The sequence below is a fragment of the Apostichopus japonicus genome, chromosome 9 (assembly GCF_037975245.1).
Source record: "Apostichopus japonicus isolate 1M-3 chromosome 9, ASM3797524v1, whole genome shotgun sequence".
Lineage (NCBI taxonomy): Eukaryota > Metazoa > Echinodermata > Holothuroidea > Aspidochirotida > Stichopodidae > Apostichopus > Apostichopus japonicus.
The window spans coordinates 9,535,666-9,560,043 of NC_092569.1; the positions used below are offsets into that span (position 1 = coordinate 9,535,666).

General features: G+C 34.8%; 2 protein-coding genes across 3 annotated transcripts in view; both read left to right on the top strand.

Annotated features, from left to right (window-relative positions):
• Nucleotides 1-2,426: 2,426 nt before the first annotated feature.
• On the top strand, nucleotides 2,427-12,567 carry LOC139972985 (uncharacterized). 2 transcript variants are annotated; one of them, XM_071979328.1, is made up of 8 exons: nucleotides 2,427-2,817; nucleotides 4,098-4,373; nucleotides 4,562-4,846; nucleotides 5,361-5,396; nucleotides 5,872-5,925; nucleotides 6,719-6,785; nucleotides 10,822-11,110; nucleotides 12,507-12,567. In XM_071979328.1, the coding sequence occupies exons 1-7, from the start codon at nucleotides 2,754-2,756 to the stop codon at nucleotides 11,060-11,062; spliced, it is 1,023 nt and encodes a 340-aa protein (XP_071835429.1). In that variant the 5' UTR covers nucleotides 2,427-2,753; the 3' UTR covers nucleotides 11,063-11,110; nucleotides 12,507-12,567. The 2 variants fall into 2 exon arrangements, with proteins under 2 accessions (XP_071835429.1, XP_071835428.1); XM_071979327.1 differs by lacking the exon at nucleotides 12,507-12,567 and having other exon boundaries at nucleotides 2,429-2,817; nucleotides 10,822-12,474.
• Nucleotides 12,568-17,108: 4,541 nt separating this feature from the next.
• LOC139972980 (uncharacterized) overlaps nucleotides 17,109-24,378 on the top strand; it is a 44,464-nt gene continuing 37,194 nt past the window's right edge. Inside the window, exons 1-2 of the mRNA XM_071979314.1 lie at nucleotides 17,109-17,673; nucleotides 17,873-18,157. Coding sequence (XP_071835415.1) covers nucleotides 17,451-17,673; nucleotides 17,873-18,157 — 508 coding nt within the window. The 5' untranslated portion in view covers nucleotides 17,109-17,450. The remainder of the gene's footprint in view (nucleotides 17,674-17,872; nucleotides 18,158-24,378) is intronic.

Consider the following 24,378-nt stretch of genomic DNA (forward strand, 5'->3'; position numbering starts at 1 on the left):
GAATCTGCAAACTTCTTTACTGAATGATGCAACTGTGGAAGAGAAATCATAATGTTTTAACTTAGAGAATTGCCACTTCTCAAAACTAAGTCACTTTGATATTTGCCAGACAAATCAAGCAATTATAACCTCTTTATAACCGTTTGCTATTGTCTTGTCACGCTATTGTGTCTGCAAGCTGGCGCTAACGTATGTATACCTTACTAATGTAAGTTTGTATGTTTTAAGTAGCTTAAACAACAAGGAGTTCGATCGGGCCGTTAATGCATATACCTAGAGTACGTGTGACTTCAATAATTCCTGTGCTATAGAAAGTCGTGATATGAACGTTAATGGTTGATAAGTTTATGAGCTAATTCATTTTGATATGCTGAACGAGAACATATGCATATTCAGGTTTTTGTTGCATTTTCATGGTTTAATTTAATTTAATTGTTCGAATTTTTAAAAACAAATGTTTATTGTATTTGAAAATGAACACAGCTTTAAATATGTATTTAATTGCTGGCTTTACCTTTTTCTTTCAAGATTTCACGGAAGAAAAATCCTGAAATGGATAGGCCTAAAAAGTCAAATAATAACACAGGATGATAACATACAAGGATGATTCGTTATCGAATCAGGCTCCTTTAGATAATTCCATCGCCGATACTAGGTCACATTTGACTAGTATCGCGAATGATTTATAGTATGGATAGTAATCAATTTCCTTGTGTATCAAACAGAAATGCTTGGAAATTATTGAAATTACGAAGAAGTGTAAGTTCATGATGTTGGTGGTCCCCTTTAATGCATTTTCAAAAACCATTCAGGAGGGTAACAACATTATTACAAAAGGGGAGATAGATACGTCATTTTTTTATTAAGCGATTACTGAAATTACATCATAACACCCGACTGTTTAAGTTATTTAGTAAGGTAATACAGTTACTTTGTACCTTCTGTAGTAGTGTGAAAGGTCAAAAGCAAAGCAACTATTGAAATGTTTCCTGTGAGTCTAGCTCAGCCGAAATGCCCAAACCAAGAATATTTTTACCAATTATGAATTTTATACGTTTAAAAATTTTCCAACCATTTTCTCACCATTTAAAATCCGTTTTGAATTGCATATGGTTGTAAACTTAATTGGGTTTCAAGAACCTGTACATAATTTCGATTAGCAATGACCGAAACCTCAATGGCTCTAATTAATTAATTTCAGGATAACGTTAAAGATACGTTGCAAATCTTCGTTTCGGCATGCCTGTGAAGTCCGAAACTTAATTGTGTTTAATACAGGTTATATTATCTTTTATAGAGGCATACGGAATGAAATTAAGAATATAACTATGGGAAGCTCAAATACCTCGCTGAATTCTGCCTGCAATCTTGTCATAATGTTTTCTAATGTAAAAGTATATTGCACTCCATAGCTGGTGAAGAATTTTACGTTCCGTTTCGGTAATTCTAAATCGTTTTTTCCAGATATCCCGAAACCCGATACCTTCCTTTTGATTACCAATCAATATTAAAGCAAAATAATGTTGGAAATATTTACGCCTCCTGAACAATCAAACTTAACCGATCCCTCCCATGCTGTCGACTAAACGTTTAGATCACTGGAACTATAGCTCAGACAAAGAACAGACAGTTCAGTTCAGTTCAGAGCCCTACCCTAGAATAGAACAATTTTAAACGTCAAATGGGTAAACTTTAAATTTTTGTTGTTATAACTGATTCTGAGTTGAATAACCAATGTATATTATCCTAAGGTCATGTGAGATTGTTCATGCTAGTATAGTGGGCGTGGCTAGTTGCTAAAGTGCATATCAATCAAGTAAGATCTTTTCGCATTCGTTAAAGTGAGGGTGCTAGAACTAAATAGCGTAAGCTGAAGGGCTTAAAGTACCAGGCGCGTTAAGTTATGTGCCACTTGGTTTTATTTTTTTAAAGGGAAGGTTCTTACAGTGATATGGTGTATTATATAAAATATTGCCTTTCAACTAAGATATGATAGGCAATATGTATTTGATCAATATTTTAATTTTCATGACTAGTGAAAAATCCAAAATGAATTACATTAAAATTAAAACGGTTTTGTTATCGATAGGTTTATAGGTGTAACTGATGTGTTAATTAAGAGGTTGTTTTCGATCTAGCGCATCCAAAAGTTAATACCAATAGTGTTCAGTTGTATCCGATTTTTTTTCCAAGAGGAATAGTATAGTTTTAGTGTACTGTTGGTGCCTGAGTAGATAACCAAGGTATTGATTACTATACAGTTGGATGCAGGAGCCTGCTGGTTAGTCACGTCACTTTCCATATATGTTAAATAATCATCCATAAGATGAGTTCAATTGATTTGTCTAGAGAGGAAGATATACACACATGAAACTCATAATCAAAAGATCAATTTAATTCCATGTTCTCGCTTACATATTTAACACTAAACAGCCGGGAGGAAATAAAAGGTCTTCTCTTTTCGATAAAACGTACAATTTCTTACTCGCGTCATAAAGCCTAATAAACACATGTTAATTATGTCTTATCTGGCTAACGAACGAAAGTAAAAATTGCGCGAACTGACGAGCGTAAGTTCTCCCTACACACACATTACGGAGGTTGAATTATCACTTTCACTGTCGGTTTATATAGATCTTACATGTAAGTTCGGTTGGAAATCGTTGCATGTGTCACGTTGTTAAGCTGACATATTATCGCTTAGCTGTGAGGGTGTAAAAAGTTGCCGAGTGTGTAAGAGAACATACTCTACAATGCTACTCTTCAATTTCATCTCTGCAGCGACGGTTCTGTATGGATCTCTCCTCTTTTCATCAGGTGAGACTAAAATTTTCATTTCTTTAATAATAGAACTGAATTGGTAAAAATGTAAACTGTGCTGATTCTATATGTAACAAAAGAGTTCACTACGTAACCTGCGAACGTCACTGAGGAAGTGTTCTTTATGATTACAAAGTGGAATGATGGTTACTTAGTGTCTGATAGTGTAAATTGCATTCGAAGTACGATCCTTTGATAACACTCACAATATTAATATAAGTATTTACGATACAAGCAAACAACAAGGCAAGGCAGAGTCTGTCTAGCAGTGTGTTGCGATCAAGATAGGCTTTTGTTGTTTTTACGATAGACAAGATAAGGATTCCAGAAAAATTCATTTTTTGTATGTATCGTTCTTATATTATCACTGTTGGGTAACAGTTGCATATTTGTAACACTGGCATTAGTAATTACAGATGATTGTTTTATGTAATATTCACACATGTCAACCTCATTCTTATAGATAAGTCCATTTGTGGCTGCAATAACATGAGTGATCGAAATTATAGAGTTATTAATCGTTCAATCCAATGCAACGGTAACTATGTCCTACATATTTAATATGTTGTATTGCTTCATTTGCAAACCTCATGTCTAATTCCATCGTTCTTTTAGCGGTAATATTGGACTATAGTAACAAACTAGGTATGCTTTCATATACATATTACATGGTCTGTCTTTAAGGGCTATGTACGGGACAGCTTATTTAACAATAAAATGAGTATCAAGAGGTTGTGTTAGACAGTAATAGTTATCTGTCCATATATATAGCGCCAAAGATACTAACCGGTAACTTCTGATTCAATCTAAGTCCAAACTATGTTACATTACTTGGTGTAGGCTATTTATAGGCAATCTGTTGACGCCTATAAGCTCTACCACTTACGATAAGTCTAACGTCTTTAACGTCGTCTAAAAATGTTCTGCCATATATGATAGTTTACCCTTTTTACCATTTGAACTTATCTATACTGTAAAAAAAAAGACTTTGAAAGATGTATCTATGTGTAAATATCAAGGAAACACGAGATTGACGGCGCGCACTACCATATCGTTTCATATTTAAGTGAATAAGGGGTTTAAGAGGTATGTTTATGCTTGGATACTGACCGCATTGGTTACAACCACTGTGAGTTCTTAGGAAACCAGAACTATGTAAGTTGAATGTTTGTGTTGAGGTGGAGGAGAAATTAAGCAGCTTATACACCATGTGTCTTTCTTTTAAGTTTTCTTTTCAACATGGAATCAATACTAACAAAGTTCATTTCGATCTGTAGCAGAAGGGACATATCTCGGTTGCTTTGATGTAAAAAAAACAGAACTTTCTGGAATGATAGAGAAAGTGGGAAGAAACAACATGACTGTCTCTATGTGTTCTGATTTCTGTGGTAATGGTGCATATGACAAATACGGCTTACAGTATGGATACCGGTGTTACTGTGGTAACCTGACGGAGATATTCAAGAACAATGATCGAGCAGAAGACCAATGCAAAAACCCGTGTGCAGGATCACCTAAATGTGGAGGGAATCAAGTGATAGCCATTTACAACTGTAAGTTGTATATCAAGTTCTTACGACAAAAAAAATGAACATTACATTATTGCGCTTAATTTCTCTTATACTGAACGAAGCATCGGGTGAAGGTTAAGAAATGTATCGATATTAACTTAAAACAATACGAGATTTCCGATATTCATTCTCGTTTAACGCTTTGCTTGTCTTTACTTTTATTTTCAAAGACACGTCATACGTCGGATGCTACCGCTATACTCCAAATGAAAGAATAGACTTTGGCGGTAAAGTAGAGTACTTGACTCCAACTATTTGTAGCGAGATATGTCATACGTATAAGTTTTTCGGCGTGACACAAGGCAGTAAATGTTATTGTCGTTCCGTCATATTGAATACTCAACACAGAAGTGATGACGAATGTAATGAATTACCTTGTCAAGGAGGACCCACGTGTGGAGGATCTGGGTACATCGCTATTTGGGACTTTGTTAACCGCACACGGAAAGATTCTGGTAATATTTTGTTAGTTAATACAAATACATGCTTTGACATAATGATCTGATTTACGTTTTAGTGATCTTAATAAGGAAATTATCTACGAAAAAATCATTGCATCGTAGTGTATTGAACAGTGTATCTTTATTCGATATATAATGTATAACTTCGAACAAGATGAACAATAACAGCCAATCATTGTGCAAAGTAAAAGCATTAACATCAAACATTGATGGTCGTTACATAGAAACATGCTGTGAAGTAAATGCAACTTTTTTTCTAGTTGATAGACGACATAATTGTTTACATCTTATACATATATTTCTACTTTGATTATGTCTGCAAGTATCATATGCAACATATAGTAGTTTATGTGTAAATCGACAACGCTCTCCTTAACTAATTACTATGTGGCACAAAGATAATGTACAGTTTTATGTAAAAAGTTTACTCTGATTTGTTATCCCATGAGGCACATTTCACTTCACGCTTAAACCAACTTAAACATTTGTATTGATATTTTTTATACAGAAATTAATGCATCTACAACAGTACCTCCAACGACAGGTGATCGCTTTAATCAAGAGCTTCTAGGGGACTGAGTATTCAATTCATTGATTAAATTTGAACACTCATGCTGCATTTTGCTGTTTTTCATAACGCATCGTTCTTGAGAAAAACTTAACGGTTATAAGGCACAGCGCACTTCACATTGAAACAAACAAATGTGCTTGCTTTTTCAAGGCTATACATTATGATTATGATTATGATTTTGATTGTGATGGTGACGATGATGATGGTGGTGATTGTGGTGGTGATGGTATATATATATATATATATATATATATATATATATATATATATATATATATATATATATATATATATATATATATATTTATTTATTTATTTATATATATTAGACGCACCACGGAAAGTGCAAAATCCATTGGCATTTTTTTGTTTACGTCATGCCGTTCCGAATATTACATCAGTTTTTGTCAGCTTTTACTTTTAACTATTCTTATTGTTATTTATTCAGATATGTCTACATCCATAACAGTACTGTCAACGATAGTTTCGCTGTACTCCGAAGGTGATCGTTTTGTTTCCAGTTTAATAAAGACTTTTTAGAGGCTTGAGTATTCAATTCGTTGAATTGATTTAGTTCCAAAACTTATAAACTCTAATAGCTCAATCGTTTTCTTTATATTTTATATTTATAATTTAACATTCAGTTTACAATATCGATTTACATAAACAACATTTCAGTAGGTTTTTATACTGCACAACTCACATGTATATCATTAGACTTATAAATGTTGTCCCTGTTCGTGACCATCATTTACGATATAGTTAAAAGATCTGCGGACACTTACAAAAACATTGTCCTTATCATTCTAATAGGCATTAAAAATCATCAAAATAGCTGCAACTTCCATCAGAATCCATCAAAGTTGACCATTTTACAAGTGTCTTCTTAATTCTAGTTTTATTTATGAATAAACATTAGCTAATTATGCACATTGATGAATTATTGTAAATGAATGCCTAATTTTCTGTTAAGCTATCCTTTTTTTTTCACAACAAAACTTTGAAAAAGGGAATATCACATTATTCAAACGATATATGTGGGCTAATAATTAGGGATCCACTTAGTAATGGCTGAAATAAGAAATTTTGATGAGCGCAAACACTCAACGTCATAGTTTGCTTGTTTCCCATATTTCTCAAACCTTCAAAATGTGTATATCTTTGAAACGAAAAGAGCTTTCAAAAAATGTCAACAGATTTTGAGTGAGATTATCACACACTCAAAAATGTACAGAATATGGGGCAAATTAGCTCGGTGTCCTTAGTACTTTAAATCACTTTCTCTTTATCGACAGTTTTTCTCGCTCTTTCGTTTGCTCTTGGATGCTTGGTTGTGATCGGCGTTTTACGGATTTCACGAAAGTAAGTTTATCTTTTTCATTGAGAACTTTTACGTAATGTGCAGTAATATTAAATTTCCCTCGAAGTAGAGTCAATATTACTCTTTGCCTTCCTCAGCTGAGGAGAGGATTTTTTACAATTCCCAGTTTTGTGAAGCGTCATTTCCCTCTACAGGACCTTTTTATTTTTTATCGTTTAACCAGCAACCATTCTGCTATCCCTTCAAAATATAAAGCATGTTTTCCCTTCGTAAAGATGGCTAAGAAGCTCAATTTATAACCTTTGGAAAAGGTTATATATAAACTGGCTGGGTTTTGTTTGTCTCTTGTAATGCAATCAAAGTTCTACTTTAACCTCAACATCTCCCATGTCTTATTTCGTGCTGATTCACGATACGCTCCGAATGTTTTGTTTTGCATTACCTCATGAATTCCTGGCCACGTGAACAATCATCCAACATGACGTGAGCGCCATTTTCAAACAGCTATCATCTTTGACACAAACGTGAATTCTTTTTTTCAGTTGTAATAATTTAAGGTCATAGTACATTCCATGGTAAGGAAATTATGTAATATCAATTAATTATATGTAAACGTTTAACTTAACGTTCAGTTCAGCAATTGATACAGAGTTGTCAATGACATACTGTGACAGGATTAGTACCGAAGGCCTTATCAGCCTACACCATTCTTAAAAATGTTAACCTAGATTGAAGATTCTGTATGCATCTGAAAAAAAACTGATAATTCAGATAGTCATGGCCATTGGCACGAAGCACAAGTGGGAATTCGATGACTGCAGTTGATCTGTTAACAATGCAACAAAAGATATCCGATGTGTTCTATGGGTAAACAAAAACTAGCTCAAACGTGTCTAGGTAACACAGTAACGTATTACGATTTCCAATAGTTCTTCCATTGGGTTCATTCCTCTTGATTATACAAAGTACTTGGTATACAAAACCCGTCATTGCTGTGAATTTCTTTCTGGTCTGTTAGTGTATTCCTGGGCTCCCGTGAACAATATTTCACTGACATGCATTTTGGGGCTGATTTTGAAACGAAATTGAAACCGACACTGATTTTTAAGCCCCGACATATGAAAATTTGAAGCCAACATTAAAAATGTTCGGTCCAACAAGCAATTTCAACCCCGACACTAAACAGTTGTGGTCACGACATTGAAGCTGAATTATTTCCAACATAGGCACGACATTTGGACTCCAATTTTACCAAGCCTGACATGGATTGTGTCAAAATTGAGAAGGAACTTCGTCAGTTCATCAACTCCATAGAGCCAGTGCTATTACCCTAGATTTCAATGACGCAGGTGGACGGGAACTCAGTCCATTGCATGCTTGTCATTCGTCTTCCTCTCCCTTCCCCTTTCCTCATCCTTGTCACTCCTCTGCATATTCCCCATCCTTGTCACTTTATCTGCCCCTTTTCCTCATTCCACATCATTGTCACTGTCTGCCCACTCTCTTTCCCAATTCATGTCACCCCCATCTCCTGCTTCCACACTCTTGTTACCCATATTTCACGTCCCCTTCCCCTCTTTAACTGCCATCTTTAACCATCTTGCTTTTCCTTCCTTCCCTAACCTTTCCGCTGAAGCACATAACAAAATATCCCAATGTGGGTTCTCGATGGACCAACAACAACCTAAAGTAGCATAGATCACAATAATATTGACTGTACATATAGGCTCACTATAGCACTTACAGATAATTAACACTATAATATGAAATACATTCTGTGTGCATTCTGCCATCACAGGAGATTACAAATTTACACTAAATAAGGGCTGCTATTCTGTGTGCACATTGCCATCACAGAACTAAAATGTATATATACACAAGGTAAGCACATTTAAAATGACAGGCTCCTGAGAGGTCAAGGCAAAGTTAAAAGATGAACTGTTACCCGTCTGAAAATTAATATATAATTATTTCTATAATCTTCTGACTTGTCACTACTGCTGATGTATGGCAGTTTCGATTGTCTTGGTGAATGGTAAAGTTGCTTGGGTGGTTAGGTGTCTTAAGCAATTTTGAAACAAAGAGAAGCTTTGAATGAAATTAACTATCCCATCCTACAGGGCAAGATCTTACTTAACACTTTTATCCATCTTTATTTGCTCACAAATAGAAATATATAATTTTACAAAGAAATCCAAAAAATACCGTCTTTTATCATTTAGTACATTTGAAATACACTTAAAGTAGATACTTGTGAAATGAGAAAAAATAGAATTACTCTAAAATTACTAGCAGCAAGAAAGAGCAAACATATTCCTAGACACCCAGATTTGACCTGCAAACCGTTCTTTACTTAAATCATGTCTGTAAGACAGATATTTAACGTCATCATAGTAGCTTTTAATACGGTTTCTCTAAGCATTTGGTATTGACGAAATATAATTTTCGACCTTCAGAATAGACTCCAGTTTAGAGTATAAATGCATATGGTGAGGATTTAAATTATTTACTTTGTAACTGTAAATGTAATGCTTGCAATATACGATAAGCACATAAATTAAGTGATGAAGAAGGAGATTCTATCGAAAGAAAAAATCTTTCTTGGATCAAATAAACTGCCTTCCGAATACGTTTGTTCAGTATTAAGAAGAAAAGGGTGAAATAACCTCATTTAATAATTGCTCATTAAATAAATCAAGAAGATGATTTGTACCAAGAATACGATGAAGAAACGAAATTGAAAATAAATCCCTTTTGTTTCAGAAAGCGCTGAGAACTAGAACAAAATCTTAAAAATTACATTCCAATCGTCATCTGTTAAGTTGAAGGATATATTCCAATTCAGGTGACCTCGGTGATAGTACAATATGCTCAATCAGTTTTCTGTAAGCAACTTGTGGAATGCTGCAGTGCTTTAATAACTTGTATAATTACAGCTTTCAGCATTTAATTCTAAGTCATTACCTTTCCAGTTACAAGAAATTGCTGATATCAAACCAAACTTAGTCGTAAAAGGATAGTTATTGCCACTATATCTTATGCCAAAAAAAGTATACGTTAACCTAGTTCCCTTGTTATCGAAGAGATCTTTCTGATAAATGACACCAACACTTACTTAACACTTGGCCAGACCTTCTCCAGGAAGTGGACCAAACGTTATCTCACATCTTTAACTCATTCCACCATCGTCCGAGAACAGCTAGTATGACAGTTTAAATACCTATCTATTCCGTGCCATTAGGATCTGCAAATCCTTAGCAAATTGCGCCATCGGCATCTGCTGGACTAGCTTAGTTATGGCGCATGTAGTGGTGGTTCTTGCCTTCACTTGGTTGTTACCTGACCATGCTGCTGGCTGACCCATCTGGTCATATCTGAATGATACAATCTGCCTTCGCTTGGGACCTGATGTCCTTGGCTGCTGATGTTGGATCATATATCATCTAACTTGGCTTGGCGAGACATCTTGGACTCAAGTGTCACCGTCTGTTCAGGATTATTCCGTTCATCTTTGATCGTCTGCTCCTTGTTCTCGAGATAATTCATGTCATGGTCTTCAACGGCCTCTGATTGCGTGTCTTCTTGCTCATTTGGTTCACCTGGTACGGGTCTGTTACCGTACTTCATCATCTCCAGGCTGATTCACGATCGGCTGGGTGGGGATGAAACCGGTGGGAACTGCAAATTGCAGAACGTTTGCAAACTTTACCACTTCAACACTATTTATATTTTTTATATATGAAACTAACCTTTGTATGACATAGTTTTGTATTTACAAGCTGACTTTTAGTTGTGGGTCATCAGAATATGAGAGGACGGTACTCTTCTGCAATAATATAATTCATAGCAAAATAAAAATTACTTAACATACATAAGTTTTATATTCATGCAAGTGCCAAACACTTTCTCATTAAGGTATTTTTATTCGCTCAATATTCCTTGCTTTTTCATGTTTTAATTTAATTAACTGACCCCTCTCTTTTTAACAGATGTTTTATTGTATTTGAAAATGAACATATTACTATAAATGTTAGTTATTTGATGGCTTTACCTCTCTCTTTGATGATTTCACGGCAGAAAATTCCTGACGATGGATAGGTCTACAATGTCATATAATGAAACGGGCAGGACGATGGCATTAAGAGATGATTCGTTATTGCATCAGGCTCCCTTAGATGATTTCATCTCCGATAAAAGGCCACCTTTGACCAGCGAATATTCTGGGATGATCTATAGTATGGAGAATAATCAATTTCCTTGTGTATCAAACAGAAATGCGTTCCATACTGACAATATTGAACTTTACGAAGAAATGTAACTTCCTGATGTCGATGGTCACCTTTTCTGCATTTTCAAAACCATTGAGGTAACAACATGATTAAAATTATTACAAAAGAGACTGGGGTAGATAAACACCGTCTTTTATTAAGCGATAATTGAAATTACTCTTAACACTCTACTGTTTAAGTTATTTAGTTGGGTAATACGGTTACTTTGTACCTTCTGTAGTAGTGTGAGATCAAAAGCAAAGCAACTATTGAATTGGTTTATGGGAGTATAGCTCAGCCGAAATGACCGCACCAAGACTATTTTTACCAATGATGACTTTTATACATGTGAACATTTTCCAACCATTTTCTCACCATTTAAAATCCGTTTTTCATTGCATATGGTTGTGAACTTAATTAGATTTCTAGAACTTTCTCTTGCTGTCAACTAAACGTTTAGGTCAGTGGAACTATAGTTCAGACAGTTCGTAACGGTTAGATAAGGGAGTAGATTATAGTCACATGGTAGCATGGACTGGAAACTGGGAGCTATACCCTAAGGAGAGTACTGTATTTGGAAGGTGCCTATTTAGAGTTCTTGTACGTAATGATGAATACAGACAGTGGAGTAAAATATTCAGTTATTATGAAGATTGCAAAGCAGTAACGTTCATAGGATGTTAAAGGTAAGGTGGGAGCAAATAAAACAAAGAGGTCAGAGGCGAATGAAGGGTTTCATATAGGAGGTTGGCTGCACTGGGGTGGTTAAACGGACTCCTATGTAGCGAGGGTCTGTGAGCCCTACCCTAGAATAGAACCATTTTGAACGTCGAATGGGTTAACTTTATATTTATGTTGTTATTAATGATTCTGAGTTGAATTACCAATGTATATTATGATAGATCATGTGAGATTGTTCATGCTAGTATAGTGGGCGTGGCTAGTTGCTGAAGTGCATATCAATTAAGTAAGATATTTTAGCATTCGTTAAAGTGAGGGTGCTAGAGCAAAATAGCGTAAGCTGAAGGGCTTAAAGTACCAGGTGTATCAATTTATGTACCATTTGGTTTAATTTGTTTAAAGGCAAGGTATCCGATTATTTTCCAAGATAAATAGTATAGCTTTAGTGTACTGTTGATGCGTGAGTAGATATCCAGGGTATGACTACACAGTTTGATGCAGGAGCCTGCTGGTTAGTTACGTCACTTTCCATATGTTAAATAATCATCCCTAAGATGAGTTCAATTGATTTGTGTAGAGAGGAAGAAATACACACATGAAACTCATAATCAAAAGATCAATTTTATTCCTTGTTCTCTATTACATATTTAACGCTAAACAGCCGGGAAGAAACATGTAAATTATAAATTATATGAGTAGCTCTTAATGGAAGGTTGGGCTAAGAAATACTAATAAATTCAAACTACTGTAGAAAAACGCACAATCAGAACAAATGTGTCATTAATGTTGAATACTCCCTTCATTTTATAAAAGGTGCTGTGGCCGAGTGGAGAAAGGCGTTGGCATTTGAAGCAATGAGGCTTAGCAATCGGGGTGTTCCGGGTTCGATTCCCGGTGGGTTTTTCATCCTAAAGCAATCTATGGTTTTCCCATCTGAAATTCAAAATTTCAGTTTTTTAAGCGTCGTAAAAATAACTGTTGATTATTATTATTCATATTGATTATTATAGTAACATGTCGCTCACCACCTGTGACAGGTTTCAAAAGGCGGTTTCTGTTTCGATAAAACGTGCAAGTTCTATCGTATCATATAGCCTAAATAACAAATTTACAAGTTATATATTAATTATGTCTCATTCTGTCAAACGATCTAATTATCGCGTATCTTCAGTAAACTGCTGACAATAACAGCTACGAAAGTAAAATTGCGCGGACTGACAAGCAGAACTTCTCCTGACAAACACTTGACGTAAGGTTGAATTTTCGCTTTCATTGTATGTTAATATACCTCTGCCATACAAGACTGTTTGCATATCGATTACAAAGTGGAATAATGGTTACTTAGTATTTGATACTTGCTTTGTAAACTACATTTGAAGTACGATCCTTCGATAAAACTGGTAATATGAAACAAGCAAACCACAAGGCAAGACAGTGTAGGTCTAGCAGTACGTTACGATAATTATTGGCTTTTTTTGTTTGTACAATAGACAATATTATGATTCCAGAATAACTCATATTTTGTATGTACCTTGTATGTATATTATCAATGTTGGGTTACAGTTGCATATTTGTGACACTGACGCTAGAGTAATAACAGATTATCTGATCGTGTTATGTAATATTAAAACAACCGCCTTCTAATAGATAAGACCATATGTGGCTACAATAACATGAGTGATCGAAGTTATAGAGTTATTAATCTTTCAATCCTATGCAAATGTCACTGTGTCCCACATATTTAATATGTTGTATTGTTTCATTTGCAAAACTCATGTCTAATTCCATCGTCCCTTTAGCGGTAACGTTGGACTATAGTAACAATCTAGGTATGCTTGCACATTTTACATGGTCTGTCTTTAAGGGTTATGTACGGCACAGCGCATTCAACAAGCAAAAGAGCTGCATGAGTTTGTGCTAGACAGTAATAGTTATCTGTCCACATATAGCGCCAAAGATACTAATCGGTAACTTCTGATTCGATATCAATTCATTTATTTGTTTTATCGCCAACTGTGTACAATGCGAAAGGAAGTCTCCACAAAGTCTTAAAAAGACTTAAAAAAGTAGGAGACTCCCTGGAAGAAATTTTAAAATAAATAATACAGTATACATAAGGAATAAATATACAGTAATATAATAACGTAATGATGCTGAGATGGATACATGAATAGATTATATAATACTAGTACGAGTTAATAAATTCCTTTACAAATGTCTGGTGAATGTGGGATTTGAAGGTATAGACTTTTTTGATAGATCATTCCAAATTTGTATTGCTCTATTACGAAGACCGAATTTTCCTATGATACTATGGTAAAAATTGCAATGAGCGTTGTCGGCTTGTCTTGTGTGATGGTTATGGAAGACTATGTTACTACATATAAAGTCATTAAAAGTGACTGGCAGTTATCAAATCCATGCTTTGTAGGCAAAAGTAGCAACCTTGACTGTTATAATATCACCAAGTTTTAATAAATTTAGGGACTAGTATGTTCAAGTGGTGTGGCATTAGCAATGTGACGTATAGCCCTCTTTTGGAGAATATTAGGCGGTCAATGTTAACATTGTATGTACCAGACCAAATAGTTGTACAGTAGGATAAGTGTGGCAGAACTAATGTTTGATAAAGCATTCTAAGGACATACCGTGGGAGGAAATATTTCAGTTTAGATAATAAACCAGTTTTTAGCTACAATGTTACATACTAACGAAATATGGTTATTCCAAGAAAGTTTGCTCTCAATATTAATACCAAGAAACTTTGTATCAGTTACACATTTAATTATTTTACCGTTCATCGTAATATCTTTATCCCAACGAGATGCTCTTCTACTACTGAAAAAATATACTTATTCTTATCAATATTGTTACTGAATTTGTTTGCTGCGAACCAATCACAGAACTTATCCAGTTCACAAGAGACAGTACTTTGGAGTGAAGTTACGTTCTTCGAGTGAAAGAAAGATTGGTGTCATCGGCAAATAAGACTGTATGAGCAATGTTGGAGACATGGCAGATATCATTAACGTATATAATAAACAACAAAGGACCTAATAATTTGGATTTGAATTCTTGTATGTAGTATATTGTAACCTTTTTGTGACATTTATGTCTAGCCAATTTAGGGTTATGGTGGCAGAAGATGGACTAACCCGAGTAGGTTTAGTTATTGTGGGATCAAACCCGCTCGAATAAATAAGGTTATTAAAGTCAGTAGTTATGCTTGCATTAGATAAACCAATATTAAAATCTCCCATAATATAGGTACTGCAGTGGTCATTAGCGATGGTGCTAAGCATAAGCTGCATATTTAAATTGATATCATCATTCGAACTGTTGGGAGGTCTGTATACACAACCAACGATAAGCTTTTCGTTGCTATAGGTGTATTCGTTTCAATGAATATCGCTTCAATAGAATTGTTTAAAATAGACAAATCTGTACGGTGTTTAAAATTACAGTCATTATTTATAAAAAGGCAAACACCACCACCCCTTCTTTCATTACGATGCTGTTCAATTAGTGTGTAATTGTCAATCTTAATAAGAGGAGATATATCATTTGTAAACCAGGTTTCAGTAAAAACCAATTATGGAAAAATCTTGATTGAACAAAAAGTAGCAATATCGGAAAAATGTTTCTTTAGACTACGACTATTTTGTTGTAGTAATGATATACACTTATGGAATGGTGAGTTATTAAAAGAATCGACGTCATTGTACTTACAAGATACATTATTTTCGCCCATATCCTCCGTGGAATTAGTGTTAAAAAGCATAATGGCTAGTAGAAAGTAAAGTTTGGTTGTCATTTCACTTTAATTAATTGAGTCCAATAGTAATTTCAGTTAGTTTCTATGGCCTCCTTTATTAGCAGTTCCCGTCTGTCCTTTCTCCTTAGGGCGGAAATTGTAGGTTTCCTCGATCGCTGGTTGTGTGGTTTTCGTTTGTTGACTGGTTAGCTTCTTCGGTACAGTGTAGACTTTATCGGTTGAAACTGCTCTCTTCATTTTTCTTGTGTTTTCTGTTGCCGAAGATTGGGTTGGGACATTGATGTTGTAGGTAGGTTTTCTTTCTGCGTTTTAAAATATTTATCTGCTGGTTTGGTCTGTTTGTTATTGCTATTTTCACTATGTCTTTGCTTTGGTAAATCTTCGCTGTCTGTGTCCATGTCGATCGACGTTTCACTTTCACCTGTGTCTAAGTTCGATCTAGTGGCCTGATCTGTCACTTGACTGTCTTTTCTGGTGTCTCCTTTAAGGTTAGGTTGTTTGTGAACTTCATTATGGTTCTCTTGATCGGATTCTCTTGTTGTCTTTGTCTTGCTGATGGCCAAAGCGATGACAGTTAAAGCACTCTGTTGATGGGCATCTTGATTCAGAGTGTCCCAGCTCATCATATTGTTTACTATCTATAGTTTGGACAGTTTCTCATTAGATGATCCTCTCCCAAGCAATTGTTGAAAACCCTACTTTGGCCATTATGTTTGAGTCTTATATGAATGCCTCTAATAACAACAGCATATGGTAGACTTTTTACCTTGCTTGGTAATTCAAGCCGCACAAACCGTGTACCGTTTTGGATGTTGTGAAAATCAATGTAGAATTTATGGGTCCATTCAGATCGAATTTTGCAGCCAAGATCTGTTAATTTGTCGGTAAGTTCAGAATCATCAATAAAAACAGGGACGTTGAATAAACTTACAGTCAATATATGTTTCGTTACACCCATCACGACGCAATCTTCTTTCCCAATGTGTAAACCCGACTCCTGTAACAATTCAGCATCCTTGACGTTTTTAAGTGTGACAATCCATTGCCCAGACCTCACATCCGATAATGTTCTTCCTTCCGACGTCACTTGAGAAAGCATTTATCACATCAATAGCGTTAAACGAGCAATCAATTATTTTTATGCTATTCTCCTTCAGGTTGTTGATTTCTGCCGTTGCTCCATACTAACAGGTGAACGGTGGCTAGAATTAGCAGAACTCATATCTGTAGTGAAGGGCTGACTTGGGCCGAAAGACGCAGCCGCCTCCAATTCTATAAAACTGTTTCCTTTCAAAATGTGTTCCAAATTCAATTTACCAAGCATTAAAGCAAATGAATCGTTCGTACAATCCAGTAACTAGCATTTCTCCAATTTCGATGATTTCAGCTACCAAATGGCGGAATTTTTTTGAGAGACATAAATTGTGACATGTTTACGGGTCGCGAACACTTGTCAACTTTCTATGTCCAAACAGTGTAACATTAATTGGTGTAGGCTATATATAGGCAATCTGTTAACCCCTATCAAGCTCTTCCACTTAATATTTGTTTAACGTCTTTAACGTCGTCTGGAAATGTTCTGCCATATATGATAGTTTACTCTTATAACCATTAGAACTTATCTGTACTGTGAAAAGACTTTGAAAGATAAATCTATGTGTAAATATCAAGGAAACACACGAGTGACGGCTCGCACTACGATATCGTTTCATATTTTAGTGCATGAGAGGTGTAAGAGCTATTTTTATGTTTAGATACTGACCGTATTAATTACAACCACTGTGAATTCTTAGGAAAGCAGAGATATGCAAGTTGAATGTTTGTGTTGAGCTGCAGGATAAATTAAGCAGCTTATACACCATGGGTCTTTCTTTTGAGCTTTCTTTTCAACATGGAATCAATACTAACAAAATTCATTTCGATCTGTAGTAGAAGAGACATATCTCGGTTGCTTAGATGCAAAAAAAGCAGAACTTTCTGGAATGATGGAGAGAGTGGAAAGGAACAACATGACTGTTTCTATGTGTTCTGATATCTGTGGTAAGGGTGCATATGACAAATACGGCTTACAGTATGGATACCGGTGTTACTGTGGTAACCAAACGGAGATACTCGAAAGCAATGATCGAGCAGAAGGCCAATGTAACAACCCGTGTAAAGGGGCTCCTAAATGTGGAGGGAATCAGGTAATAGCCATTTACAACTGTAAGTTGTATAACAAATTTTTTGACAAAGAAACTTAATAAAATTAACAAAAAAATCCTTGCGCATATTTTCTCTAATACTAAATGAAGCTTGAGATGCAGATTAAGATATGTATCGATACTAACTTAAAACAATACGAGATTTCCGATATTCATTCTCGTATAACTCTCTTTTCTTGCCTTAATTTTTATTTTCAAAGACACGTCATACATCGGATGCTACAGCTATACTCCAAATGAAAGTATACACGTTGGCGGTAGAGTAGAGTTCTTGACTCCAACTATTTGTCGCGAGATATGTCACACGTATAAGTTTTTCGGCGTGACACAAGGCAGTAAGTGTTATTGTCGTTCCGTCATATCGAATACTCCACAGAGAAATGATGACGAATGTAATGAATTACCTTGTCAAGGAGGACCCACGTGTGGAGGATCTGGGTACATCGCTATTTGGGACTTCGTTAACCGCACTCCGAAGGATTCTGGTAATATTTCATTAGTAAATACAAGTACATGTTTGGACATATTGATCTTATTCACGTTTTAGTGATCTTATTTCTTTAGGAAATTATCTACGAAAAATCATTGCAACGAAGTGTATTGAACAATGTATCTGTAGTCGATATATAATACAAACTTCGAACTAGATGAACACTAAACAGCCAATCATGTTGCCACGTAATAGTATTAACATCAAACTGTGATGGTCGTTACACATACATACATACATACATACATACACACATACATACATACATACATACATACATACATACATACATACATACATACATACATACATACATACATACATACATACATACATACATACATACATACATACATACATACATACATACATACATACATACATACATACATACATACATACATACATACATACATACATACATACATACATACATACATACATACATACATACATACATACATACATACATACATACATACATACATACATACATACATACATACATACATACATACATACATACACACATACATACATACATACATACATACATACATACATACATACATACATACATACATACATACACGCACACCCACACACACACATATATATATATATATATATATATATTTATTTATATATATATATATATAAACATATATATATATGTATATATATAAACATATATATATATATATATTTATATATATATATATATATACATATATATATATATATTAGACGCTCCACAAATAGTGCATGATCCATCGGCATTTTTTGTTTACGTCATACCGTTTCGGATATTACAGCAGTTTTTATGAGCTGTTACTTTTAATTATTCCTGTTGTTATTTATTCAGAAATATCTGCATCCATAACAGTACCTTCACCTTACGACAGTTTCGCTGTACTGCAAAGGTGATCATCGTTTTTTTCCAGTTTACTAAAGACTTTTGTAGAGGCTTGAGTATTAAATTCGTTGATTTAGTTCCAAAACTTATAAACTTTAATAGCTCAATCGTTACAGAGAACGGCGTTTATAATCATGATCTTACGGATTTTAATCCCGTTCTAGATAAAGTTTTCTTTATATTTATATTTTATAATTTAACATTCAGTTTACACTGTTCATTTAAATAAACAACATTTCAGTAGGTTATTATACTGCCCAACTCACATGTAGTTCATTCGACTTATCAAGCATGTCCCTGTTCGTGACCATCATTTATAATATAGTTAACAGATCTGCGGACACTTACAAAAACATCGTCCTTATCATTCTAATAGGCATTAAAAATCATCAAAATAGCTGCAACTTCCATCAGAATCCATCAAAGTTGACCATTTTACAAGTATCTTCCTAATTCCAGTTTTATTAATGAATTAATGTTAGCTAATTATGCACATTCATGATGTAATGGAAACGAATGCCTAATTTTCTGTTATGTCATCCATTTGTTTTCACAACAAAACTTTGAAAAGAGGAATATCACATTATTCAAATAATATACGTAAGTTATTTATGAGAGGTTCACTTGTTAATGACTGAAATAAGACATTTTGATGAGCGCAAACACTCACCGTCATAGAGTGCTAATGATTTTCCCAGATTTTTCAAAACTTCAAAATGTGTGTATCTTGGAAACGAAAAGTGCTTTTCTGAGATGTCAACAGATTTTGAATGAGAATATCACACGCAAAAAGTGTACTGAATATGGGGCAAACTGGCTCGATGTCCTCTTAGTATTTTAAATTAACTTTCTCTTTGTCGACAGTTTTTCCCGCTCTTTCGTTTACTCTTGGATGCTTGGTTGTGATCGGAGTTTTACGGATCTCACGAAAGTAAGTTCATCTTTTGCATTGAGAACTTTTACGTAATATGCAGTTATATTAAATTTCCCTCGAAGTAGAGTCAATATTACTCTTAGCCTTTCTCAGCTGAGGACAGGATTTTTTACAATTCACAGTTTTGTGAAGCGTCATTTTCCTCTATAGGACCTTTTTATTTTTTATTGTTTAGCCAGCAACCATTCTGCTATCCCTTCAAAATATAAAGCATGTTTTCCCTTCGTAAAGATGGCTGAGAAGCTCAATTTATAATCTTTGGAAAAGGTTATATATAAACCGGCTAGGTTTGGTTTGTCTCTTGTAATGCAATCAAAGGTCTACTTTAACCTCAACATCTCTCATGTCTAGACTTATTTCGTGCTGATTCACAATACTTTTTTTCCACTGTATTTATTTACAATACCGTAACACATAATACAAAAGAATCAGCAAAAGACTTACATAAGAAGCTTACATAAAGAAATCATAGAAGTCGTTAAGGTTACACAAATTGTTGTTTTGCTTAGAAATGAAATAGTGCAGGTCAAGTTGAAAGCGAAACTTAATATAAAATTCCTGCACATGTGGGATTTTGTTATTCAACCTACAAGTATAAATGTACTTTTTAGCATGCAAAATTAAAAAGTTCACAGGATTATCTATATCACCAAAATCACCAAAACAAATGTTGGTCAAATTAAAAGTATAATTAATTTTAATGCAATTTGAATTCACTGCCTCCCAGAATCGCTCAACGTGACAACAATTACAAAACAAATGTATAAGCGTTTCATCGGCATTCTTGCAAAATGAACAAAGTGGAGAATTAACCATTTTCATTTTATAAAGCAAGCTATTTATGCCTAATATACGATGTAGAAAACGCAATTGTAAATATGATACTTTGGGGTCATTCACAGCCGTAAAAGGCAGCCTAAAAATCTTATTCCAAAATATTTTCACTGGAAAATTCATAGCTTGCCTCTTCATAATAGACGACGGCGGCGTGCAGAGACCGGTAATTAGCTTATTATAAACATTTTTTGTTATTTTATGTGTGCCAGTGTGCGCATGCACATATTAAAGTTATTTTCACTCATTGGGAGCAAAACAGAATCATGGTACCCCCTCCAATAACTAGGAATGGCGTGAATAATCCCAAAGTACGAAGTAAAAGGAAAATTTCTAATATATATTTTCGCTTGAAACGTGTTATATGGAATTACCGAGCCATCATTTTTAATGAAATCTTTCACATAAATTGTTCTGTGATTTAAAAGATTATACTGGAAAATTACTTTATTGTTAACCAATATATGACTGTCGTTTAAAATGATTTCATTACCATAATTACTGTCTGGATGATAAAAATTAAACTCAGCCCAAGCCTCACACACTCTTCTTCAAAAAATATTAGAAATACAAGAAACTGCCTCCTTATTGAAATTACATTTAAAAAGAAAAGCACCACCGAACTGTTTTAGGTACAAATCAAAAAACATTTTCCAGTTTCCTCTCTGAGGGGCTAAATACCGTTTTACCCAGCTACAGTTTAGACTTTTAATAAAAGATTCAATATCTGTCATATCAAAGCCACCATTAACTTCCTTATTAATAAGGGTGCTCCATTTAATCTTATAAGGTTTATTGTTCCAAATAAAATTATACACAATTTTATTAACCTCTTTAATGAAACTAAGAGGAGGATTTGGTAGAACACTAAAAAGAAAAAAAAGTTGCGAAATGGCCAAGCTCTTAATTATAGTTATTTTACCAGTTGGTGTTAAGTCACGTTTTGACCACATCCCAAGTAACTGTTTGAGCCTGGATAATTTGGGAAGATAATTCAACGAAAAGAAACCTTCATTCTTTGTAGTAAATGTGACACCAAGATATTTCACGGGACCAAGGTTAACATTAAAACCATACTCATGAAAATACCAGGGAACCCTTGAAACCATAGCACCCAATGGAAAAAAGAATGATTTGCTGAAATTAATTTTTAAACCCGAAGCGGCATAGAAATTATTAAGAATGTTTACAACCTCTACAAGAGAAGCGCGTGAACCATCTAAAAATAAAACAGTATCATCGGCATATTGTGAAACTCTAATTTCAGAGTTATTAATAGATATACCCTTGATACGACAGCTTGTTTTAACCATGAATGTGAGAAATTCTGAACATAAGATAAAGAGGTAAGGACTGAGTGGACAACCCTGTCTTACACCTCGAGTAATACTAAAATACTGAGAGAGATGACCATTGTTAATAACACAAGATGTGACGTTCCCATAATAAGTTCTAACCCACCTAATAAAATTTGGACCAAAATTGAAGAATTTTAAACTTTGATAAAGACACTCCCAGTCCAAACAATCAAAAGCCTTTTCAAAATCTAGAAACAGAAGAGTACCTGAAATATTGTTGGAATTACAATGATCAATGAGGTCTAAAACTAGTCTAATGTTCTCACCGATGAAACGTCCTTTTAAGAATCCAGTTTGCTCATCACTAATAATGTAATTTAAAACACGCTTAATACGGGTTGCCAAGCATTTGGCTCCAATCTTGTAGTCAGTATTTAAAATTGCTGTAGGCCTCCAATTTTTCAAATATTGTAAATCTTTTGAAGGCTTTGGAATCAAAGAGATTATTGCCCTGCCCTGTTCATCGGCTAAGTGTGTACAACTGAAAGCAAAATAAAGAGAATTAACTACAAAGTTACCTAAAATGTCCCAAAAATGTACATAAAATTCAACTGATTCACAATACGCTCCGAATGTTTTGGTTTGCATTATCTCATGAATTCATGACCACATGAACAATCATCCAACAAGACACGAGCGCCATTTCAAACAGCTATCATCTTTGCACAAAAAATGTTTTCAGTTGTAAAATTTAAGGTCATAGTACATTCCATGGGAATTTATGTAAACGTTTAACTTAACTTTCAGTTCAGCAATTGATACAGAGTTGTCAATGACATACTGTGACAAGATTAGTACCGAAGGACTTACAGCCTACACCATGTTTTTAAATGTTAACCAAGATTGAAGATTTTTGTATGAATCTGAAAAAGGAACTGATTATCAGAATGTTAAGCCATTGGCACGAAGCACAAGTGGGAATTCTGACTGCTGACTGCAGTTGATCTGTAAACATTGCAACAAAAGATATCCGATGTAGCCTATGGGTAGACAAAAACTAGCTCAAACGTGTCTAAGTAACACAGTAACGTATTAAGATTTCCAATAGTTCTTCCCTTGGGTGCATTCCTCTTGATTATACAAAATACTTGGTACACAAAACCCGTAATTGCTGTGAATTACTTTCTGGTCTGTTAGTGTATTCATAGGCTCCCGTAAACAATATTTCAGTGACATGCATTTTGGGGCTGATTTTGAAACAACATTAAAGCCGACACTAATTGTGTCGTATGAAAATATTGTGACATATGAACATTTGAAGCCAACATTAAAAATTCAACACGCAATTCCAGACCCGACAATACAGAGTTGTGGTCACGATATTGAGGCTGAATTATTTCCAACATAGGCACGACATGTGGACTCCAATTTTACCAAGCCTGACATGGATTGTGTCACAATTGACAAGGATTCTGTACGTTAATCAAGTCCATAGAGCCAGTGCTATTACCCTAGATTTCTATGACGCAAGTGGATGGGAACTCAGTCCATTGCATTCTTGTCACTCGTCTTCCTCTCTCTTCCCCTTTCCTCATCCTTGTCACTCCTCTGCATATTCCCCATCCTTGTCACTTTGTCTGCCCCTTTTCCTCATTCCACATCCTTATCACTATCTGCCCATTCTCTTTCCTAATTAATGTCACTGATAATCCCCTTCCCCTCCTTCCACACTCTTGTCACCCATGTTCCCCGTCCCCTTCCCCTCGTTATCTGCCATCATTAACCATCTTGTTTTTCCTTCCTTCCCTATCCTTGCCGCTGTAGCACATAACAAAATATCCCAATGTGGGTTCTTGATGCACCAACAACAACCTAAAGTACTTTTGATACACTTACATTAATTCAATATAGATCAGAGTATAACGAAATATATATAGTGTTTCCTGGTTGAGGGCTTTTAAGGTGTCATACTCAACCCTATAAACATAATATTAACAACAGCAAATGGATTTACAAAGATCACAATAATATTGACTGTACCTGTAGGCTCACTATAGCACTTACAGATAATCCGCACTATAATATAAATACATTCTGTGTGCATTCTGGCATCACAGGAGATTACAAAATTACACCTAATAAGGGCTGCTATTCTGTGTGCACATTGCCATCACAGAACTAACATGTATATATTCACATATAATATACACAAGGTGAGCACATGTAAAATGACC

Coding starts and splice junctions, on each gene's coding strand:
- LOC139972985 (XM_071979328.1), top strand. CDS start 2,754: ATGCTACTCTTCAATTTCATCTCTGCAGCGACGGTTCTGTATGGATCT. Junction 4,847..5,360: donor CCGCACACGGAAAGATTCTG/GTAATATTTTGT, acceptor TTTTTTATACAG/AAATTAATGCATCTACAACA. Junction 5,397..5,871: donor AACAGTACCTCCAACGACAG/GTGATCGCTTTA, acceptor TTATTTATTCAG/ATATGTCTACATCCATAACA.